This window comes from Phaseolus vulgaris, chromosome 8, assembly GCF_051622355.1.
Source record: "Phaseolus vulgaris cultivar YP4 chromosome 8, ASM5162235v1, whole genome shotgun sequence".
Lineage (NCBI taxonomy): Eukaryota > Viridiplantae > Streptophyta > Magnoliopsida > Fabales > Fabaceae > Phaseolus > Phaseolus vulgaris.
This window is the reverse complement of record NC_143505.1, coordinates 20234716-20256286: the sequence shown is the minus strand read 5'-3', so window position 1 is coordinate 20256286 and position 21571 is coordinate 20234716. Positions and strand designations below refer to the sequence as shown.

At 31.7% G+C, this 21571-nt stretch overlaps 1 protein-coding gene across 1 annotated transcript; it reads left to right on the top strand.

Moving 5' to 3' along the window:
• Positions 1-13253: 13253 nt before the first annotated feature.
• On the top strand, positions 13254-14487 carry LOC137825582 (putative F-box/LRR-repeat protein At5g41840). The gene is made up of 3 exons (XM_068631283.2): positions 13254-14042; positions 14121-14282; positions 14359-14487. The coding sequence occupies exons 1-3, from the start codon at positions 13254-13256 to the stop codon at positions 14485-14487; spliced, it is 1080 nt and encodes a 359-aa protein (XP_068487384.2).
• The last annotated feature ends 7084 nt before the right edge of the window (positions 14488-21571 follow it).

Here is a 21571-nt window from a genome sequence, read left to right as displayed (position 1 = left end):
TATCATAACCTTTATAGTAGACGAACAGGAACTTAGGAAAGTTAATTTTGTTGGAAAGCTGGACACATGTTATCAACTTTTGGTGGAGAAAGAGCCTTTTCTAAGTCTTCATTAGGAAAATCACCATGGGATTTTGTAATTCAACAATTGCTCTTAGACCTGTTAATTGTGTGTAATAGGAAGGAAGAAACAGATTAATCAATATTTGGCGTATTGTGAATACAATGGTCTGTTATTTTTTCTTCATTGGGTGGAGGAGTGGTTCCTAATATGTTTGTGACATTTATGCTGCTTTATATCTTCTGTTATAATCTGTCTCTTTATCATTATTTCTTTGTGAAGACAAGTTTACACATCAGTTGTACGTTTTGAAGTTCTATCTGAAATTTATATGTAGAATTGTTTAGCTTTTTGGATGTAGTTCTTAATGAGTTAATGATATGTCTATAGTGGCAAAACTTGGTTCTGCATTATCTGGAAGTAGGTTCATTGTGCATTTTCAGATTGAAATGTATATGATCTCTTTTGTGTATATATAGGACACTAAGAAAGAGCTAAAGAAAAACACCCAAATCATTTTTTTCAGTGGAACCATATCCTGGTGTGTAGGCCCTATGCACAAACTTGTTTCTAGATCTTGACATTCAGTAATACATCAGTCGACACCAGAAGTAGCATCTCAGACTTTCTGGTTCTACTGATGTGCACATAAATTGTCTGGTTGAAAGATAGCATTAAAGGCTCCTAAAAAATTTGTGAGATAAGAAAATAAAGAACTTCTGCAATCTGCTCTCCTTCTCCGCATGCAATTTGTATTCTTTTGTCATAATATTTTAGACAGCAAGTACTCAAGACTTGTTGCGGAACTACAAGTTGCTTTCACAAAGCTACCGAAATCACAAGATATGGGAAACAACAGAACAAACTATTGGCCTTCCTTAGAGATTAATTGAGGAATTAGAACACCAGCAAGCATTGTAAGTACTGATTCAAGACCACATGAAACTTTTATGAACCTGTGTATACCGAAACATGATATGATTGTTCATGTTATTATGCAAGTAGGGTTTTGAGTCTTTCCATTTCAGCAACTATCCAACCAAGAAATTACAAGACAATTGGAAGTAGGAAAGAACTAACCTTTAGCTAGAAAACCTATGTCTAATTGAAACTTTTAGTTTTACATTAGAGTGTTTGCGGATCAATTTGGTTCGGATTGGATTGGATTTGTGAAACACTAGCCTGAATCAAACTTAATTATTAAAAATTGTCATTATATGTAGTAAAAAAGTTTATAAAATGTGTTTTTTGGTAGAGGTTTAAACATGTTTAAATTATTGATGGAATTAATTTCAAACTTATAAAAGGATAATTTTGGTATCATTTTAAAAATATAAATAATTAAATTGAATTTTTGAAAGAATACATTTGAATAATTAAATATGAAAATGAATAAAATGTAAGATATAAAGATCTCTTTTAGTAATTGGCTTTTTTTTTTCTGAAAGAATTTACGATGGTTAGAAGTGTGATGCATGGCTTTTTCTAATAACCATAGAGTAAAATTGATTCAAAAAAAATGTTGAATCATAAAAAGTAGTATAAGATGTCATCTGTTTAAGATATAATCTCATTTGTTGCATCAATGTAATTATTTAGTTTAATATGAACCACATTTTAGATGAAAAAGAAACAGATAACATAACAAGTACCATTATAGTTGATATTGTAGTTGTATGAAGTTCATTTACACTTTTATAATAAATTAAATAATTTGAAATTAATTGATGAAAAAAATGATTTAAAACTAATTAGTGAAGAAAAACAATTATTTTGACGCAAATTGTTTGTACATTGAACATGATATGTTCGTGTTTAAAAAAGGCCATATAACATTACCCGTCATCACTTGAGAGCTATGCATTCTGTTTATATAATTTAAATGCAGAAAAAAAATTATCAAATGAAAAAAAGCTAAATAAACTTTTACAAATTTGAAAAAAAAAGAGTAACAAATGAAATAAACTAAATGAGCTTTTATAACTTTGTTCAATAACAATTATTTGAATATAAAAAAAATTTACCTTTGCTTATATTTACATATTTCAGTCATATCAGAATTCATATAAATTTGGTTAAAAAATGTTGTATATTTTCTTACCTACATTAAATATAAATATAAGTGCTTATTTGCTTATTGTCTCTTGGAATTGAAGTACAATGCATTTGAATCCACTGTTAGCAAAACTATATATTAAGATAAGAAGAATTTTACAAATAAGAGTTTTTTTAACTTTCATAACTCGATAATTAAGATGTGATATAAGGACTCAGACATTTGGGGCTTTTGTAATTCTTCTTTGAAATGATTTATTATTAATAATAATATGTTTATATACCCTCAATAAATAATAGATTTATATCTCATATAAAAAATTAGATAATTAAAAAAACTCCAAATCTTAAAGCGTGGATTTCTGACTAGTAATTTAAATTTTGGTTTTTTTTTGCCATCAGTATATTTTCCATTAAATATGTTGAACTTCTGGTCAAAATTCTTTAAAGCATATATTCATATATAATCAGAATATATATTTGTCAGCAGCACTATTAACGTCCCATGTACCAATCACTCGTCCCTTCAATCTCCAGTGAATCATTATAACAACTTTTAATTAATTTTTAAGTAAATTTAGATCTTTTAATTAAATTTTTATTAAAAAAATTATTCTATTAAGTGTTAAAAATGTTTTTATTTTTATATAAATATTCTGTCATTTGATTTTTAGTGTTAAATATAATGGCGTGACTTTTAATTCCATCTCTGTGTCTTTAACTCATTATAAAAAATTAATTAATTGGCTAACTCACATTTATTTTTTTGAAACAAGTTAGAGACAAAAGTATGAGAAAATGATGTTCAGAAGGAAAACATAAAGAAGATTAAGTGTTATAAAAAATGTGTCAACATAAAGTACCTACATACCAACTCTAATAAAGCACTAGCACAAGGTGGAGGATCTATGTTTGCTTTCAATGGTCCTTTTTCAAGGCCTATATACTTAGTTTCATTGATCCATACAAACTTTCCAAATATACATCAACTTTGCATGCCAATACTCTATATGTAAATATTCTCTTAATATTTTTGTATAAATTCCCTAGACCATGGATGTTAGTTTTTTAGTAGAGGTTATTTTGTAAATTTTTCACTTTGTAAAATTATCTCAAATAAAGAGATCATAAAATCTAACTCCTTTGTGGTGAGTTGAAAGTCTTGTCTTTTAAACACTTATCTTTGTTTATAAGTATCTGTTGAACAAGATGTTTTGATACTTCCAAATTTACTTTGAAGACTCGAAGAATCTGCTAATGTGTTTGTGTGTCTTATTTAGTTGATTTTGAGTTGTCAATTCACATATAGTATTGATCCAATTCACTTGATTCTTAATCTCTTTTAAAAGAAATGTTTTCTAAAAAGTTGTGTGAATTTTAATCCGTTGTTTTGAGCTTTCAATCAGTTGAAAAAGTTGTTGTTCAAAGTCTGGTGACTATAGCAAATTTTTCATCCCAGTTGATTTGTCGTGACAACCGATTGAATTGCACTTGTTTTCTAAATGATTTAAAAAAGCTTTGTTTTATTTTGTTTTTTGTCTTTGCAATAAGTTATTACGATAAAAGAACTAGTTGTTTTATATGAAATCTTTAATAGAAAAATAATTCAATTAGTCTATTTTAGAACCAATCAACTATTTTTCAAATCTAATTCTCTTATGAATTTCAAACTAATTTTAAATGTTGATAATTATTCAATTAATAATTTTAACCACTTCTTAAAGTTTATATAAAGACTGCTATGTGGATAGATGAATAATGATTTCAATTTTTTGTATTTAGGATAAAGAGAACTATTTTCTCAACTAAAAATTAATACTATCATATGAATATAGTTAAAGAAATAAAAAAAAAGTTAAATTTCAATACAATCAATATTATATCTTAATCTCAAACTCCCATAAAATCAAAGTGAGTTTCTTTCATTTTGGAAAGATATAAACAATTTTAAAGTTAAACCGCCTTATTTGTAGTAAATGTAGTGAGTCATTTTTAACATTATATATAAGAAAAATTGAGATATAGTGACTTTTTCATTGTTGGATATATAGAAGGAGGTCCAAGAAAGAGTCTTTTGAGTGATAATATAGGCACAAATCTTATCAGAGACTCTATTTCTCTTCTAAACAAATAAAATATATGATATATGCTATTTTAATATATCAATTGATAGCTATTATTATATTTTGGAATATTTGTGCAGATATATATAATAATGTTTTTATAAAATTTGAAAAATATTAATAAATAAGTCATTTAATAGGAAACTAATAAAAAATAGTAACAACTTTAATACTGATATATGCTCAATGCACTTTTTAGGATGAGTTCTTAAGCTTCTTTCAGAAATTAAATTAAAATTACAAGTCATAAATTTTGGATTTGAATAACAAATTATATATGGGAAACCAATAAATCTGATCAAGATTAAACAGTTTAAATGAGTAAAAAGATAAAAATATATAAAATCAATTATAAAATGAGAAATATTTGACTGATGAATACAAATATAATATCATGAATTCTTTTAATTTTTAATTTTATCCATTTAAGAAAGAAATAGTTAAAAAAATATCTATATAAATCCAATGTAATTTTATCTTCTAACTATAATAAGTTACACACTCTTGATGTTTTACAACTGAATTAAAAATTATTACATGATGTCATCTTATAAGTATTAAAATATTTGTACTTTCAAATGTTTTGACAGTTAATTTAAATACAACCATAAATAGAAATAGTAATCATAAAATATATATTTGATGTCCATTTATAAAGTTAAAGGATGTGGTCTTTTTCCAATAAATAAATTAATAAAATAAATTTGCTTTTTAACTGTAGTGCTAGCCATAGAATTGTTTGGGTAAGGTGTTTGGACTGTTTTACTAAAGTGATTGAAGAGCTCTCTAAGTCGGTAACGGTGGTCTCTATTGACGAAGCTTCTCTCACATGGGAGGTCTTAGAATACACTAGGTTGAAAAGAGTCCAGAACTTTGGAAGTGTTAGATGAGTGAGAATAATGCAGATTAACGATCATATGTGCAGCATCCTAGTTGAGGAGTAACCCAACGGTTGTTTTGGTTGTGGATGCAAAGAAAAACTGGCCTGGGAAGATTCATCCGATACCGTTTCTTCCTCAGAAACGAATGTTGAAGAATCTGCTCTTTCTGTTGGGAACGGTGAGGAGCATGATCGGATCAGTAATGGAGATCTTCGATGGCCAGAAGAGGAGGACAGAGGAGGAGAAGAGGAAGGTGTTGGTGAACAGTCTTGCTCAAGTCAAATGTACTTTTTGTTAAGATTATTTTGTGCAGTTCAAATGGTGCTTTATTTAAGTCTTAAAACCCTAATCTCACCACTTGCTATAAGTTAGAAAGTCACTGTCTAAACCTTGTGCCCACTTTTCAATTCTTCCATTCTCACATAACAAAATTTCCAAAGTTCCCAAAGTTCAAAACCATATCCTTTGAAATGGCCGAACCTTCACCAGAAAAGATCCCTAGACTAACCCTAGACAGAGGAGAAGATGGAGAAAACCGTATTGATAGGCTGAGTTCACTTCCTGAATGTGTTCTCTTACTTATTCTTTCTATTTTGGACTTGAAAGAAGTTGTCACCACCACAGTCTTAGCCAAAAGCTTGAAGGACATTTTTTTGCAACTTTCCAATATTGAAGGACCTTCACCAGCAAAGATCCTTAGACTAACCCTAGACAAAGGAGAAGATGCAAAAAACCGTATTGATAGGTTGAGTTCACTTCCTAAATGTGTTCTCTTACTTATTCTTTCTTTTTTGGACTTGAAAGAAGTTGTCACCACCACAATCTTAGCCAAAAGCTTGAAGGACCTTTTTTTGCAACTTTCCAATATTGAAGGACCTTGAAGGACCTTCACCAGCAAAGATCTTAGACTAACCCTAGGCAGAGGAGAAGATTGAAAAAACCGTATTGATAGGTTGAGTTCACTTCCTGAATGTGTTCTCTTACTTATTCTTTCTTGTTTTGACTTGAAAGAAGTTGTCACCACCACAATCTTAGCCAAAAGCTTGAAGGACCTTTTTTGCAACTTTCCAATATTGACTTAACTTTTCCTGCTAATGATAATTATTGTACATGTATTAGACTCTTTCACCTTTTTTCAATGTTTGCTAATAGAATTTTTCTACAACGAAACGAGGATGTACCCATCTTAAATCTTAAGATATATGCGCAACAATTTGTTGGACATTTCATACGGGATTTTTAGGTCAATGTTGTCCTCCACGGCTGAAGCACTTTCTACTTATAAGGGGAATGACCTTAATCTTAATCTTGATGCAAACAATAACAAAACTGAGGCATATTCTATATACATTCCATCTAACATGTTCTCGTCGGAGAGTTTAACTAGTTTCTCTTTAACCTTTTTTGCGGGTTGAAAAATTCCTGAAACTGTTTGTTTGCCCAATCTGAGGTATGTTGAGTTCTATCCATTCAGAATTGAGGATGAAAATTCTATTCAGAGGCTTCTCGATGGATGCCCTAGACTCAAAAGATTTATGTTAACGATAATGGTAGAAGCTTTTGTCAAAACTGTGATTCCCTTCAAAAGAAGGTTAACTATCTTTAATTTATTTAAGTTAACTCGGTTAAGTCAACTGTAATTTATATGCTATAGAATTGTGCGTCTTTGTGACAACAAATGAAAACCACTGATTATTTTTAATCCGAAGGTTCGGATTTAAAGACGACAAATCTCCTCACTTACCAATTATGTCTCTCCCTTCCTATATAAGTTTCTTTATACACTCATCTCTTTCACTCACACTCATCTCTTTCATCTTCAGAAGTCTCCTTTATCCACACTATTCTCTTAATCTTCTTTCACACTCATATCCTTCATCCAAACTCATATCCTCCATCCATACTCATCTTTTTCATCTTCACAAGTCTCCTTCTTCCACACTATTCTCATAATCTTTTTTCACACTCTAATAATATATGCTATTTTAATATATCAATTCATAGCTATTACTATATTTTAGAATATTTGTGCATATATATATATATAATTCATGTTTTTATTAAATTTGAAAAATATTAATAAATGAGTCATTTAATAGGAAAACAATAAAAAATAGTAACATCTTTGTTACTTTAATACTGATATATGGTCAATGCACTTTTAGGAAGTGTTCTTAAGATTCTTTCACAAATTAAATTAAAATTCAAGTACTAGATTTTGGATTTGAATAACAAATTATATATGAGAATCCAATAAATCCAATCAAGATTAACCAGTTTAAATGAGTAAAAAGATAAAGATATATAAAATCATTTATAAAATGAGAAAAATTTGACCGATGAATACTAATATAATATTCTGAATTGATTTAATTTTTTATTTTATCTATTTAATTTAATATAACATTTGAGAAATATATAATAATTATTATTATTTCAATAATAACAAATGTAAGATTGAATAAGTAATTTGTATGTTATTATCATCATCATAATTAATAGATAAATTTGAAAATAGAAAGAAGGAAAGAGAGTTGATTGTAAAAGAATAATTTATTTTGTTTGTGAAATAGCGCAAGCAAACGGGTGCAATATATTTCACACAAAAATTCAAAAGTAACAATTATTTCTATTGATGTTATAATTATATTTCATTTTTAAATTTTTTTTAAATCAAATGAATCTAATAATAATTTTACAGTACTTATAAAATATAATTTTACAGATGATTGAGTTTAATGAATTAAATGTTTATCTTTAATTACATGACAATAATTGGTAAATAATTAAATTTATATATCTGTTCAACTTGTTTTTATGTTTTTTCTAATTTTAGAAAAAATAGTTATAAAATATGTATATAAAATCAATGTAATTTTGTCTTATAACTATAATAAGTTACAGACTGTTAATGTTTTGCAACTGAATTAAAATTATTACATGATGTCAACTTAAGTATTAAAATATTTGTATCAGATGTCCATTTATAAAGTTTACAAATATCATAATGGTCTTTTTCCTACGAATGAATGCAACATATCGCTGTACCTAATTTTCATGAATATTGGAATTTAAATACATAAATAAATATACTTTTTAAGATTATTTTGCACAGCACTTAAATAATTTATTCAAACGGCGCTTTCTTCAAGTCTTAAAACCCTAATCCCACTTGCTATAAGTTAGAAAGTTATTGTTAAGCTTTGTGCAGACTTTTCATTCTTCCATTCTCTCGTTCCAAAGTTCCAACAGTTCCCAAAGTTGAAAACCATATCCTTTGAAATGGCTGAACCTTCACATCAAAGATCCCCAGACTAACCCTAGATGGAGGAGAAGATGGAGAAAACCGTATTGATAGGCTGAGTTCACTTCCTGAATGTGTTCTATTGCTCATTCTTTCATTCTTGGACTTGAAAGAAGCTGCCACCACCACAGTGTTGGCCAAAAGCTGGAAGGACTTTTTTTGCAACTTCCTAGTATTGATTTAACTTTCCCCGTTGATGACAACTATTGTACATGTATTAGACGCTTTCATCTTTTTTCAATGTTCGCTAATAGAATGCTTCTACAAAGAAATGAAGATGTACCCATTTGAATTCTTAAGATAGATGCACAACATTTTGTGGACACTTCATACGGGATTTTAGGTCAATGTTGTCGTCCACAGCTGAAGCACTTTCTACTTATAAGGGGAAGGAGCTTAATCTTAATCTTGATGCAGACTATAACAGAACTGAGGCATATTCTATATACATTCTTGTTAACATGTTCTCGTCGGAGAGTCTAACTAGTTTCTCTTTAACCTTTTCTGCGGGTTGAAAAATTCCAGAAACTGTTTGTTTGCCCAATCTGAGGTATGTTGAGTTCTATCCATTCAGATTGGAGGATGAGAATTCTATTCAGAGGCTTCTCGATGGATGCCCTAGACTCGAAAGCTTTATGTTAACGATAAAGGTAGAAGCTTTTGTCAAAACTATGATTCCCTTCAAAAGAAGGTTAACTATCTTTAATTTATTTAAGTTAACTCGGTTAAGTCGATTGTAATTTATGTGCTATAGAATTGTGCGTCTTCGTGACAACAAATGAAAACCAATTATGTCTCTCCCTTCCTATATAAGTTTCCTTATACACTCATCTCTTTCACTCACACTCATCTCTTTCATCTTCACAAGTGTCCTTTATCCACACTATTCTCTTAATCTTCTTTCACACTCATGTTCTTCATCCAAACTCATCTCCTCCATCCATACTCATCTTTTTCATCTTCACAAGTCTCCTTCTTCCACACTATTCTCATAATCTTTTTTCACACTCTAATAATATATGCTATTTTAATATATCAATTCATAGCTATTAATATATTTTAATATAACATTTGAGAAATATATAATAATTATTATTATTGAAAAAATAACAAATGTAAGATTGAAAAAATAATTTGTATGTTATTATCATCATCATAATTAATAGATAATTTGAAAATAGAAAGAAGGAAAGAGAGTTGATTGTAAAAGAATAATTTATTCTGTTTGCAAAATAGCGCAAGCAAACGCGTGCAATATATTTCACACAAAAATTTAAAAGTAATAATTATTTCTTTTGATGTTATAGTTATATTTCATTTTTTAAATTTTTTTAAATCAAATGAATCTAGTAATAATTTTACAATACTTGTAAAATATAATTTTACAATACTTGTAAAATATAATTTTACAGATGATTGAGTTTTCTGAATTAAACGTTTATCTTTCATTACATATGGTAAATAATTAAATTTATATAACTATTCAACTTGTTTTTATGTTTTTTCTAATTTCATAAAGAAATAGTTAAAAGAAAATCTATATAATTCCAATGTAATTTTATCTTTTAACTATAATAAGTTACAGACGGTTAATTTTTTGCAACTGAATTAAAAATTATTACATGATGTCATCTTAAGTATTAAAATATTTGTACTTTTAAATGTTTTGACAGTTAATTTAAATACAAGCATAAATAGAAATAGTAATAAAAAAATATATATTTGATGTTCATTTATAAAGTTAAAGAATGTCAGCATGGTCCTTTTCCAATAAATAAATTAATAAAACAAATCTACTTTTTATTAAGATTATTTTGCACAGTTAGTTCAAATGGTGGTTTGTTCAAGTCTTAAGTTAGAAAGTCACTGTCTAAATCTTGTGCCGATTTTTCAATTTTTCCATTCTCTCATTCCAAAGTTCCCAAAGTTGAAAACCATATCCTTTGAAATGGTCGAACCTTCACCAGCAAAGATCCTTAGACTAACCCTAGGCATAGGAGAAGATAGAAAAATCGTATTGATAGGCTGAGTTCACTTCCTGAATGTGTTCTCATACTTATTCTTTCTTTTTTGGACTTGAAAGAAGCTGTCACCACCACACTCTTAGACAAAAGTTTGAAGGACCTTTTTTGCAACTTTCCAATATTGAAGGACCTTCACCAGCAAAGATCCTTAGACTAACCCTAGACAGAGGAGAAGATAGAAAAAACCGTATTGATAGGCTGAGTTCACTTCCTAAATGTGTTCTCTTACTTATTCTTTCTTTTTTGGACTTGAAAGAAGCTGTCACCACCACAATCTTAGCCAAAAGCTGGAAGGAATTTTTTTTGCAACTTTCCAATATTGACTTAATTAACTTTTCCTGCTAATGATAATTATTGTACATGTATTAGACTCTTTCACCTTTTTTCAATGTTTGCTAATAGAATTCTTCTACAACGAAACGAAGATGTACCCATCTTAAATCTTAAGATAGATGCGCAACATTTTGTTTGACATTTCATACGGGATTTTAGGTCAATGTTGTCCTCTACGGTTGAAGCACTTTCTACTTATAAGGGGAAGGAGCTTAGTCTTAATCTTGATGCAGGCAATAACAGAACTGAGGCATCTTCTATATACATTCCATCTAACATGTTCCCGTTGGACAGTCTAACTAGTTTCTGTTTAACTTTTTCTGCGGGTTGAAAAATTCCAGAAACTATTTGTTTGCGCAATCTGAGGTATGTTGAGTTCTATCCATTCAGATTGGAGGATGAGAATTCTATTCAGAGGCTTCTCGATGGATGCCCTAGACTCGAAAGCTTTATGTTAACGATAAAGGTAGAAGCTTTTGTCAAAACTGTGATTCCCTTCAAAAGAAGGTTAACTATCTTTAATTTATTTAAGTTAACTCGGTTAAGTCGACTGTAATTTATATGCTATAGAAATGTGTGTGTGCCTTCGTGACAACAAATGAAAACCACTGATTATTTTTAATTTGAAGGTTCGGATTTAAAGGCGACAAATCTCCTCACTTACCAATTATGTCTCTCCCTTCCTATATAAGTTTCCTTATACACTCATCTCTTTCACTCACAGTCATCTATTTCATCTTCACAAGTCTCCTTTATCCACACCATTCTCTTAATCTTCTTTCATACTCATATCATTCATCCAAACTCATCTCCTCCAACCATACTCATCTTTTTCATCTTCACAAGTCTACTTCTTCCACACTATTCTCATAATCTTTTTTCACACTCTAATAATATATGCTATTTTAACATATCAATTCATAGCTATTAATATATTTTAGAATATTTGTGCATATATATATATATAATTCATGTTTTTATTAAATTTGAAAAATATTAATAAATGAGTCATATAATAGGAAAATAATAAAAAATAGTAACATCTTTGTTACTTTAATACTGATATATGTTCAATGCACTTTTAGGAAGTGTTCTTAAGATTCTTTCACAAATTAAATTAAAATTCAAGTACTAGATTTTGGATTTGAATAACAAATTATATACGGGAATCCAATAAATCCAATCAAGATTAACCAGTTTAAATGAGTAAAAAATAAAGATATATAAAATCAATTATACAATGAGAAACATTTCACCGATGAATACTAATAAAATATCCTGAATTGATTTAATTTTTTATTTTATCTATTTAATAACATTTGAGAAATATATGATAATAATTATTATTACAAAAATAACAAATGTAAGATCGAAAAAATAATTTGTATGCTATTATCATCATCATAATTAATAGATAATTTGAAAATAGAAAGAAGGAAAGAAAGTTGATTGTAAAAGAATAATTTATTTTGTTTGTGAAATAACGCAAGCAAACGGGTGCAATATATTTCACACAATTATTTCTTTTGATGTTATAATTATATTTCATTTTTAAATTTTTTTAAATCAAATGAATCTAGTAATAATTTTACAATACTTATAAAATATAATTTTACAGATGATTGAGTTTAATGAATTAAATGTTTATCTTTAATTACATATGTTATGACAATAATTGGTAAATAATTAAATTTATATAACTGTTCAACTTGTTTTTATGTTTTTTCTAATTATAGAAAAAATAGTTATAAAATATGTATATAAATCCAATGTAATTTTGTCTTCTAACGGTAATGAGTTACAGACTGTTAATGTTTTGCAACTGAATTAAAATTATTACATCATGTCAACTTAAGTATTAAAATATTTGTATCATCATATATTTGATGTCCATTTATAAAGTTAAAAAATTATCAGAATGGTCTTTTTCATACGAATGAATGAAACATATAGCTGTACCTAATTTTCATAAATATTGGAATTTAAATACATAAATAAATATACTTTTTAAGATTATTTTGCACAGCACTTAAATAATTTATTCAAACGGCGCTCTGTTGAAGTCTTAAAACCCTAATCCCACTTGCTATAAGTTAGAAAGTTATTGTTAAGCCTTGTGCAGACTTTTCATTCTTCCATTCTCTCATTCCAAAGTTCCAACAGTTCCCAAAGTTGAAAACCATATCCTTTGAAATGGCTGAACCTTCACCAGCAAAGATCCCTAGAGTAACCCGAGACGGAAGAGAAGATGGAGAAAACCATATTGATAGGCTGAGTTCACTTTCCTGAATGTGTTCTATTGCTCATTCTTTCATTCTTGGACTTGAAAGAAGCTGCCACCACCACAGTGTTGGCCAAAAGTTGGAAGGACCTTTTTTTGCAACTTCCTAGTATTGATTTAACTTTCCCCGCTGATGACAACTATTGCATATGTATTAGAAACTTTCACCTTTTTTCAATGTTCGCTAATAGAATGCTTCTACAAAGAAACGAAGATGTAGCCATTTCAATTCTTAAGATAGATGCACAACATTTTGTTGGACATTTCAGACGGGATTTTAGGTCAATGTTGTCCTCCACAGCTGAAGCACTTTCTACTTATAAGGTGAAGGAGCTTGATCTCAATCTTGATGCAGGCAATAACAGAACTGAGGCATCTACTGTATACATTCCATCTGACATGTTTTCGTTGGAGAATCTAACTAGTTTCCGTCTAACCTTTGCTGCGGGTTGGAAAATTTCAGAAACTGTTTGTTTGCCCAATCTGAGATATGTTGAGTTCGATCCATTCAGATTTGAGGATGAGAATTCTATTCAGAGGCTTTTGGATGGATGCTCTAGGCTCGAAAACTTTGTATTAACGGTAAAGATGTATTATGAATTGGATGAAGAAGTGAAAACTCTTCGCATGTCGAGTTCCTCCCTGAAACTTTTGGTGGTTAGTTGGGATGTGACGGAAACACCAGAGATGAATGTTGATTTGAAGTCTGACAGTCTCCAGAGGTTGACGTTATCTCTTAAGGGAGGTCACAAACTTAAAGTGGATACACCAAATCTGGAGTTCTTATCCCTCTGTGGTGATGTGCTGGAATTGAACATGATTCAAGGTGTTGATTCTATTCATGAGGCAGTTATAAATGCTGAATACCTGTCTCAGTGGGAAGATATGGAAGACTTGTATTCACGATCTCAAAAAGCTACCAAGTTTTTTCATGCTACGCAGAACTTGAGATTACTAACCTTGTCAGAAACCATTATGAAGGTTTGGTTTAGTTTTGTTTAGTTTGTCTCAAAGAACTGAAACTTTGTTATTAACTAATTCTTATTTTTATTTGTGAAGGCTCTATATGTTTCTAAAATGCGGATGCCCACCTTCCAACACTTGAAAATGATAAAGTTTATCCCTTTTTATTGTGACGATTTCCCTCGGAACTGGATGATAAAGGTGTTCATCAAGTTGTTTGCAAGTTGTCCTAACCTAGAAATACTTTCTTTCGACCAGGTAATAAATTGTTGTTTGATATTTCAATTTAATTGCTATGCATTTTTCAGTTCCTTATACACTTGCATATAAACAGCTGGTCAAGAACTTCTTCAGTGAAGATGTTCCACTTGGAACTATTTTTCCTCTTAGATTCGTTCAACATATCAAGCAAATGGAAATCCGTAGTTTCAATGGTCGCGAGTACTTGAATACAAGGTGCTGAAACATTTTTTGAACAATGGAACATCTCTGCAAATTGTTTCTCTTAAGAAATTTCAGAATGAAAATCTTAAGAAGCAAACTTGGAAGCCAAAAGAACGCAAGCAAATACTCTCCATCCACAAGTGCTCGGAACAGTGTGAGGTTTTATTCAGATAGAAATTGAATTTATAAAATCCCCATGAACCAAGGGGCAAGGAATCTATCTCTTCAAAAGTATGTTGTTTTTTCTCCATTTGATGAACATTTAATTCAGTTGCAGACCTATGCTCTTGTATTTTTCTTTTCTTGGTGAAGACTTAATTGTTCTACAATTTCTTGAATGGGCCTAAATTTAGTTCAAAATTTGATTGGCAATGTTATTTACTGCAACTAGTTATGTCTTTGATTGGAATTATAGTTAATTTTTTTTCTTGGGGTTAGATGCTAGGTGGCTGTTTGGAGTAGGACAATAATATATATACTAATATTATTAGAGATTTTATATCAACTAATTTAAAGTATATAAATTGAGTTTAAGGTGTCCTAAAATAAATTTTTACCTATTGTTGGTCATTTTTTTTTTCATTGCATATTTTTACCTATTATAGAAGTCTAACTTACAATGAACTCCAAAAGAGTAAAACTAAAATTATTTTAGGTATAACTTAAAAATAAAATTTAAAGAAGTTCCATGAAAAAAGCTTTTATAAATTTACATTAGAAAGTCCTGTAGTTTTTTCTTCTTAATTCTATGTTAGAATGTTGGTGTATAAAGTGGTAGCCTATTCTGCAATATTCTTGATGAAGTTTGTTACATGGAAATTGTTGATCTATAGAAATTGCTTAGTGTAAAATCTGTCGGTGTAACCTTCTCTCATGTGAATTTGGTTCTCTCACACATCTTTATCTTTTCATTGTTTCTTCTTTTGTTTTCTGTTGTTTATGAGAATTGTATTGCAAAAAAATGCTCAATTTTTAAGCAATCCTTTACTTTATACATCAAGGAAAAGCTTAACAATCATATATAAAATCTATTATTTACAAGATTTTGCATTACATGTAGAAATAAGATTTTCAAATCATAAAAAATGGTTCTTCTACCAAATACATTAATACTGTTATAAGTTTAATTTTTTTTTTCTCATAAAAATGTATTTTAATTTTGTTCCTATAAAAAAGTTTTCTTTGTTTTATATTTTTAAAATTATAGATTTTCGTTCCTCGTGGGGGGTCATTGTAACTTTTATTTGTTTGAATATTTCAAATTTTGAGATTATTTTTTTATCTTTAAGTTAATCTTAAGAGAAGTAAATAATAATGTTTTTATTATAAATTTTGAATTTTCTTAAAAAGTATCACATACAATACTCATTTAACTTGGTTTCTAAGTAGTTAATCAATATCAAATAATGTACTTAATTTAATAGATACTTATTTATACTTTTTAAATAGTTTGGCGTGATAGTCTTCTTTTCTCTCTCTTCTCATTCCAACGATAACTCATCCTTCAGTAGAAGAAGATATCAGAAAGTTGACAAGTTTTGGAGGCAAGAACTTTCTTGAGAGGTGAAGATCAAAGAGAGATGGTTTCATCCATTTTCTAACTCCAAACTCAATACATGTTCTCCTCTCTCTTTTCTTTTTCAATGCTTTCTAACGATCTTTCTTCCTTTACGCGTTTGAAATCAGCCATGCACAACGAGACTGCACTCATCTTTGTCCACAAGCTGGAGAAACCTTCTTCTTTAGCTTTGAGTTTTCATAGACATAAGGTTACTGTAGAAGCCCTGAACCTCAAGTCCTTGGCTATTAGCTGTGGATGAAGTGCACACATCTCACACCCTAGCCTCTAATCAAGTACGCCATGATAACAGCTGAACTTTGGTTTTCGTTCGTTCGCGAGTGAGAATGACTTGAACTTTCGTGCTCAACATGCATTTATGTTTGGAGTCACCAATGGTGTCTGTCCTGGTTAATGGTAGCCCGACAGAGGAATTCAGACCAACCAGGGGATTGAGACAAGGCGACCCCTTGGTCCCGTTCCTCTTCCTTGTTGTAGTCGAAGGTTTGGCTGGTCTTGTGCGAAAAGCGCTAAAGGAGGATCTACTTAGGGGGGTGAAAGTGGGGAGATTCGGGATTGAGTGTTGTATGTTACAGTTTGCGGATGACACATTATTTTTGTGTGAAGACTCATACTCCAATATCTTCACAATCAAGGCGATCCTAAGGGTGTTGGAACTGGCTTCTGGTCTTAAAGTCAATTTTCATAAATAAAAAATTGGCAGGTATTAAGGTTGAAAGGATGTCCCTTGAGACTTATGCAAGAACTCTCAACTGTGGAATTATGCAGATCCCCTTTAAACATTTAGGGGTACAAGTAGGAGGTAATCCACGGAGGATGCAGTTCTGGGAACCAGTTGTGGGTAAAGTTAAAGCTAGACTTAGTGGATGGAAAGGAAAATTCTTATCATTAGCAGGTAGAGTATGCTTGGTAAAATCGGTCCTAAATACCATATCACTCTTTTACCTGTCCTTCTACAAGGCCCCGATAATGGTATGTAATAGAATCCCTAGCATCCAAAGGAAATTCCTTTGGGCGTGGGGGAATGATCGCAAACATATTTCCTGGGTTCGGTGGGAAAATGTGTGTAAAACCAAGGAGGAAGGAGGCTTGGGGGTCAAGGATATAAGAAAATTCAATTGTGCCTTGTTAGCAAAATGGAAATGGAGGTTGTTAAGTGAGGAAAAAGGGAAATGGAAAGATATTCTGGTTTCCAAGTACTCTATTGATGTTAGAAGTAATCAAGTCTTTGGAAAAACCCATTCGTGGTGGTGGAGAGATTTGTCTAAGGCCTGTGAAGAGGGAGAAGAAGCTGGGTGGTTCCAAAAGTCTATAGCTTGGAAAATTGGATCTGGGGATAAAGTCAGTTTCTGGGAAGATGCCTGGTTGGATGATATCAAGCTTAGATAATTGTTTCCTAGGCTGTTTTCCATATCTCTGGATCAAGGAAAGACAGTGGGGGAGGTAGGTTATTGGGAGGATTCAGGGTGGAACTTGAGGTTAAGTTGGAGAAGGCCAAGATTTATTGGGAAAGCGCTATGGAGGGAGATCTGCTGAATCGTATTCATGGTAAGCTAGTGAGTAAGGAGGTCGAGGATACGCTGGTTTGGAACGGAGACCACAAGGGTGCTTTCTCTGTGAAATCTGCGTATATGACTATGAGCTACCAGTCCAACGATGGTCGGAATGATGTCTTTACCCTCTTGTGGCAAGTTAATGCGGCGCCTAAAGCATTAATTACGGCGTGGAGGATTTTACTGGGTAGACTTCCAACTTATGATAACCTTATAAGGAGAGGTATGGTTTTTAACTCATCTCTTTGTGTGTTTTGTAAAGCGTCAGAGGAATCATCCCAACACTTATTTCTGGATTGTATCTTTGCACAACGAGTTTGGTCTTTATGTTTTAGATGGATAGGAATCTTGTCTGTCCAGCAGAAGGACCTTATAGACCATTTTGAGGGCTTTCACTTAACACACTTTACCGCGAAACAAAATTTGGTATGGAAGGGAATATGGGTTGCTATAGTCCAGAGTATGTGGGAATAGAGAAACATGGTGGTTTTTAAACAAGGGATAGTAGACGTCGAGGAAATTCTTATGACGGCTCATATATCTGCCTGGCTAAGGTTGAAATACGGGTCCTCTCCTTTTAGTTTTACCTTCTCGGATTGGATTTTGAACCTCGACCTTTGCCTTCAAAGTTCCAGTAATAGAGGGTGTTGAAGGTTTTTTGGGGATGACAGGGTTGAAGCAGAGTTTAAGTACCATCAGGTAACATCAAAGCTAATGGTGTGATACTGTTATCAATGCCTACAAATATAAACTGAAGCTTGGTAGAGGCGGGTCTGGTGCAAGGAAAACATGGAGAGAGTACTTGTCCTAGTGTAACTTGATGTAGTTATGTTGTTGTTGTCGCGTTAAAACAATGGTCGTCAGTTACTAACAAAGGCTATGTTAGGGAACTTTCAGATGGAACTTTTATGTGCACTGTTATATCAGAGGTTTAGTTCATGTTAATGGTTTTTTTGGAAGATTTTGTGTAGTCTGGTAGACTGCCGAGCATAAGTCAGATAATCCTGTTTCAAATATGGAGCAGGCGTGAAAGTATTCTCTGGTTCGGGGCTTTTATTATACTGTTGAGGGGAGTTATGTGGCTCTCGTGCTATAGCTGGGTTTGAGCCTAAATCAAGAACTGAGGGAGATTGGTACTACAGCTAGGTGTGTGGTGCAATGAGGGATGCTTAGATGATGAATATGGAGAAGTGGAGGTTGAACAGATAGTGTGGTCAGCGTGAACGGTCTAGGCTTGGAGCCAAGCTTGGCAAAGATTGGTTGTAATGGTGGTTTACGCATGCTATTGAGGTTTAGGTGAGTAACAACTGTTATGAGTTAAACTTAGTATGATCCAAAGTAGTCTGCTATGTTGGTTGGTTTGTTGGAGGGGTACATAACACTGACAAACATATCAGTTGCGCATTGCACAAGCTAATAGTAGAGGGATCATTGGTTTGGCACAAACTTACAAGCACATGGCTCTTTGAAGGCTACAAACATAATGTGAAAGTTCTCTCCTGGGAGGTGTATATATAATAATTTGAAGAAGAGTTGAAATGTCCTTTTACTGCCCGTAGAAGAGTTCTGCGGTGTTCTATTATATCAGAACTTTGGTTAGGGGAATATGATGGGGTTGTAGTGATTTACATTCATGGCCACAATTGTCAAGGTGTATTCTATAGGAGGATTAACGTGCTGAACGTTGATAATCACAGGAAGAAACACACTGTTGGGTAGGTTGGGAGCAAACCATGTTGTAAAACTGTCAAATTGTTTTCTGGTTTAGATCTTTTCTTTTTCATGTAGCTTGTAAAAGGGTTGGGACACCCCAAAGTGTCTCCTTTTAATTTAACTTTATTCTTTGCTGATAAAAAAAAACCATGCATTTATGTTTTTTGGAGCTTTTGAACATGTTAAATATCTGAGTTTGTCATAGAACATTATGAATTTGACTTGTCTTTCAAGAATTTCCTTCAAGTTTTAACGGAATAACTCAAACTTTGTTGTTCACTAATTCTTCTTATTTGCAAGTGTGAAGTTGAAATTGTCCAAAAGTTCTACTCTAAACTTGAAGTGCTCATAAAGGTAAGTTGTGCTGTATATTCATTTTAGGCAATCATTTTGAGTCAGTTTTTCCTTTTATCTTCAATGAAGGTATTAAGGTACGTAATAGAAGGTGAATGAGAGGAGAGAATTACTGTTTGCGTGAATGCATATGATCGGTTATCATCTGACAGTGGAGAGAGAGTAGAGAGAGAGCGAAGATGGTAGACGTGTCTTTCTGTTTTACTAATTTGCCAAATGAGTTTCAAGAGAAGGATTTATGCAAGGTTTTTTAGCATTGGGGAAGGGTTTTAGACATCTTCATCTCTAGAAAGTTAAACGCCAGAAAACAAAGATTCGAATTCGTTAGATTTCATGGAATAAGGGATGAATATGTATTGGAAAGGAAACTTGATTCCATTTGGATTGGTACATGGAAACTGCAGGCAAACCTACCAAAATATAGAAGACAAGAGAAACCTTTAGGAAATTCATAGAGCCAGACACACTCTCGGAATTTTTGGAGTCACTATACCCAACAACGCTCTTATGCTCAAGCTGTTAGGGGAGGAAAAGAGGATTCCGATCAGAAGAGAGATGAAGATTTTTTGCCAAATATTAGGGTTAATGCGGAAACATCCTTTTGGCTAGAAGGATGTTATATTGGGAAATTGTTGAAGGCAGTAGATGCGCAAGCAATTAAAAAAAGTTTTGTTCTAGGAGGATTTAATCTGGTAAGGGTGAGATATTTAAGGGAGAAGTACGTGCTTTTGTCCTGCGAAGAAGAGTGTTTAATTGAAAGGTTGATTGCATACAACAAAGAATGGTTTGAAGGTATATTTGGTTTCATAGTGCCTTGGGACGATTCTTTCGTGGTATCCGAGAAGATAGCATGGTTCAGATGCAGGGGTATTCCTTTGGCATTGTGGAGTAATCAATGTTTTGCGCGTATTGGGGCTATGATAGGCAACCTAGAAGAGGTCGATGAGGAAACTGTTTCAAAAGAGGTGCTAGAGTACGCGAGGTTACGAATCAGATTGTCGTTGGGGGAGGAAGTTACACAGGTGAAATTTGTGAGAATAAACGACAGGATATGTCAAGTGTCTTTTGAGGAGGAGAATTCATCAGTATCTTTATTTGAAAGCCCGTTTCATAAGTGGTTTGTGTTGAACCAAGTGTGTTTAAGTTTTGAAGAATCCAAAACCTTTGAAGGTTGATGAAAGGCTGGATGTGCTTGCTGTTGCTGAACTGTCTTTTAGATAGGATCTGGGGTAGATTTAATGTATAATCCACTCTTGATTGAATCCAAAGCATAAGCATTCTCAATCCTTTTTAAAAGAAAAGTGCTTTTCAAACTAAGTAAAAAACAACCTGTTGTTTTGTCAAAACAATCGATTGTCTTATGCTTAGGTGTTTTTAGAAAAGGTTGAAAACTGTTTTTATGGTTGACTTGCTGTCAAAACCAAAACAACCGATTGATTCGTGGAAACAACCGATTGTTTGTTTTGGTACCATAACAGAAAAATGTTTTGTTCTTTGACTGAGCATTAAAAGATTTTATAACTGTTTACGCTCCAGTTTTTAATGCTTTGACCAATCTTTAAATGCAATTAATAGTTTGTTGAGATTATGCAACAAACAACTTTGTTTTAAATACAGTAAACAGATTTGTGTTTTATGAACTGATTTTGCTTAAGAGAAAAAGTTGAGAATTGCTTAGAGATTGAGTTTGATCAAAGAGTGTGAGATAGGATTTTCATCTTGTATTGATTTCAGATTTGTTCTGTAACAAGTGTAATCCTTTGTATCTTTTGAAAGAACCTTATGTGTTTGCTGAGTAGTGTTGTGTGTTCTTGAGGGGATCAAAATCAGCATTCTTAGTGTTGTTGTGCTGGACCAAAGGAAGTGTGTTTCTTGAGGGGATCAAGGTCACTTCTTTGGTTGTG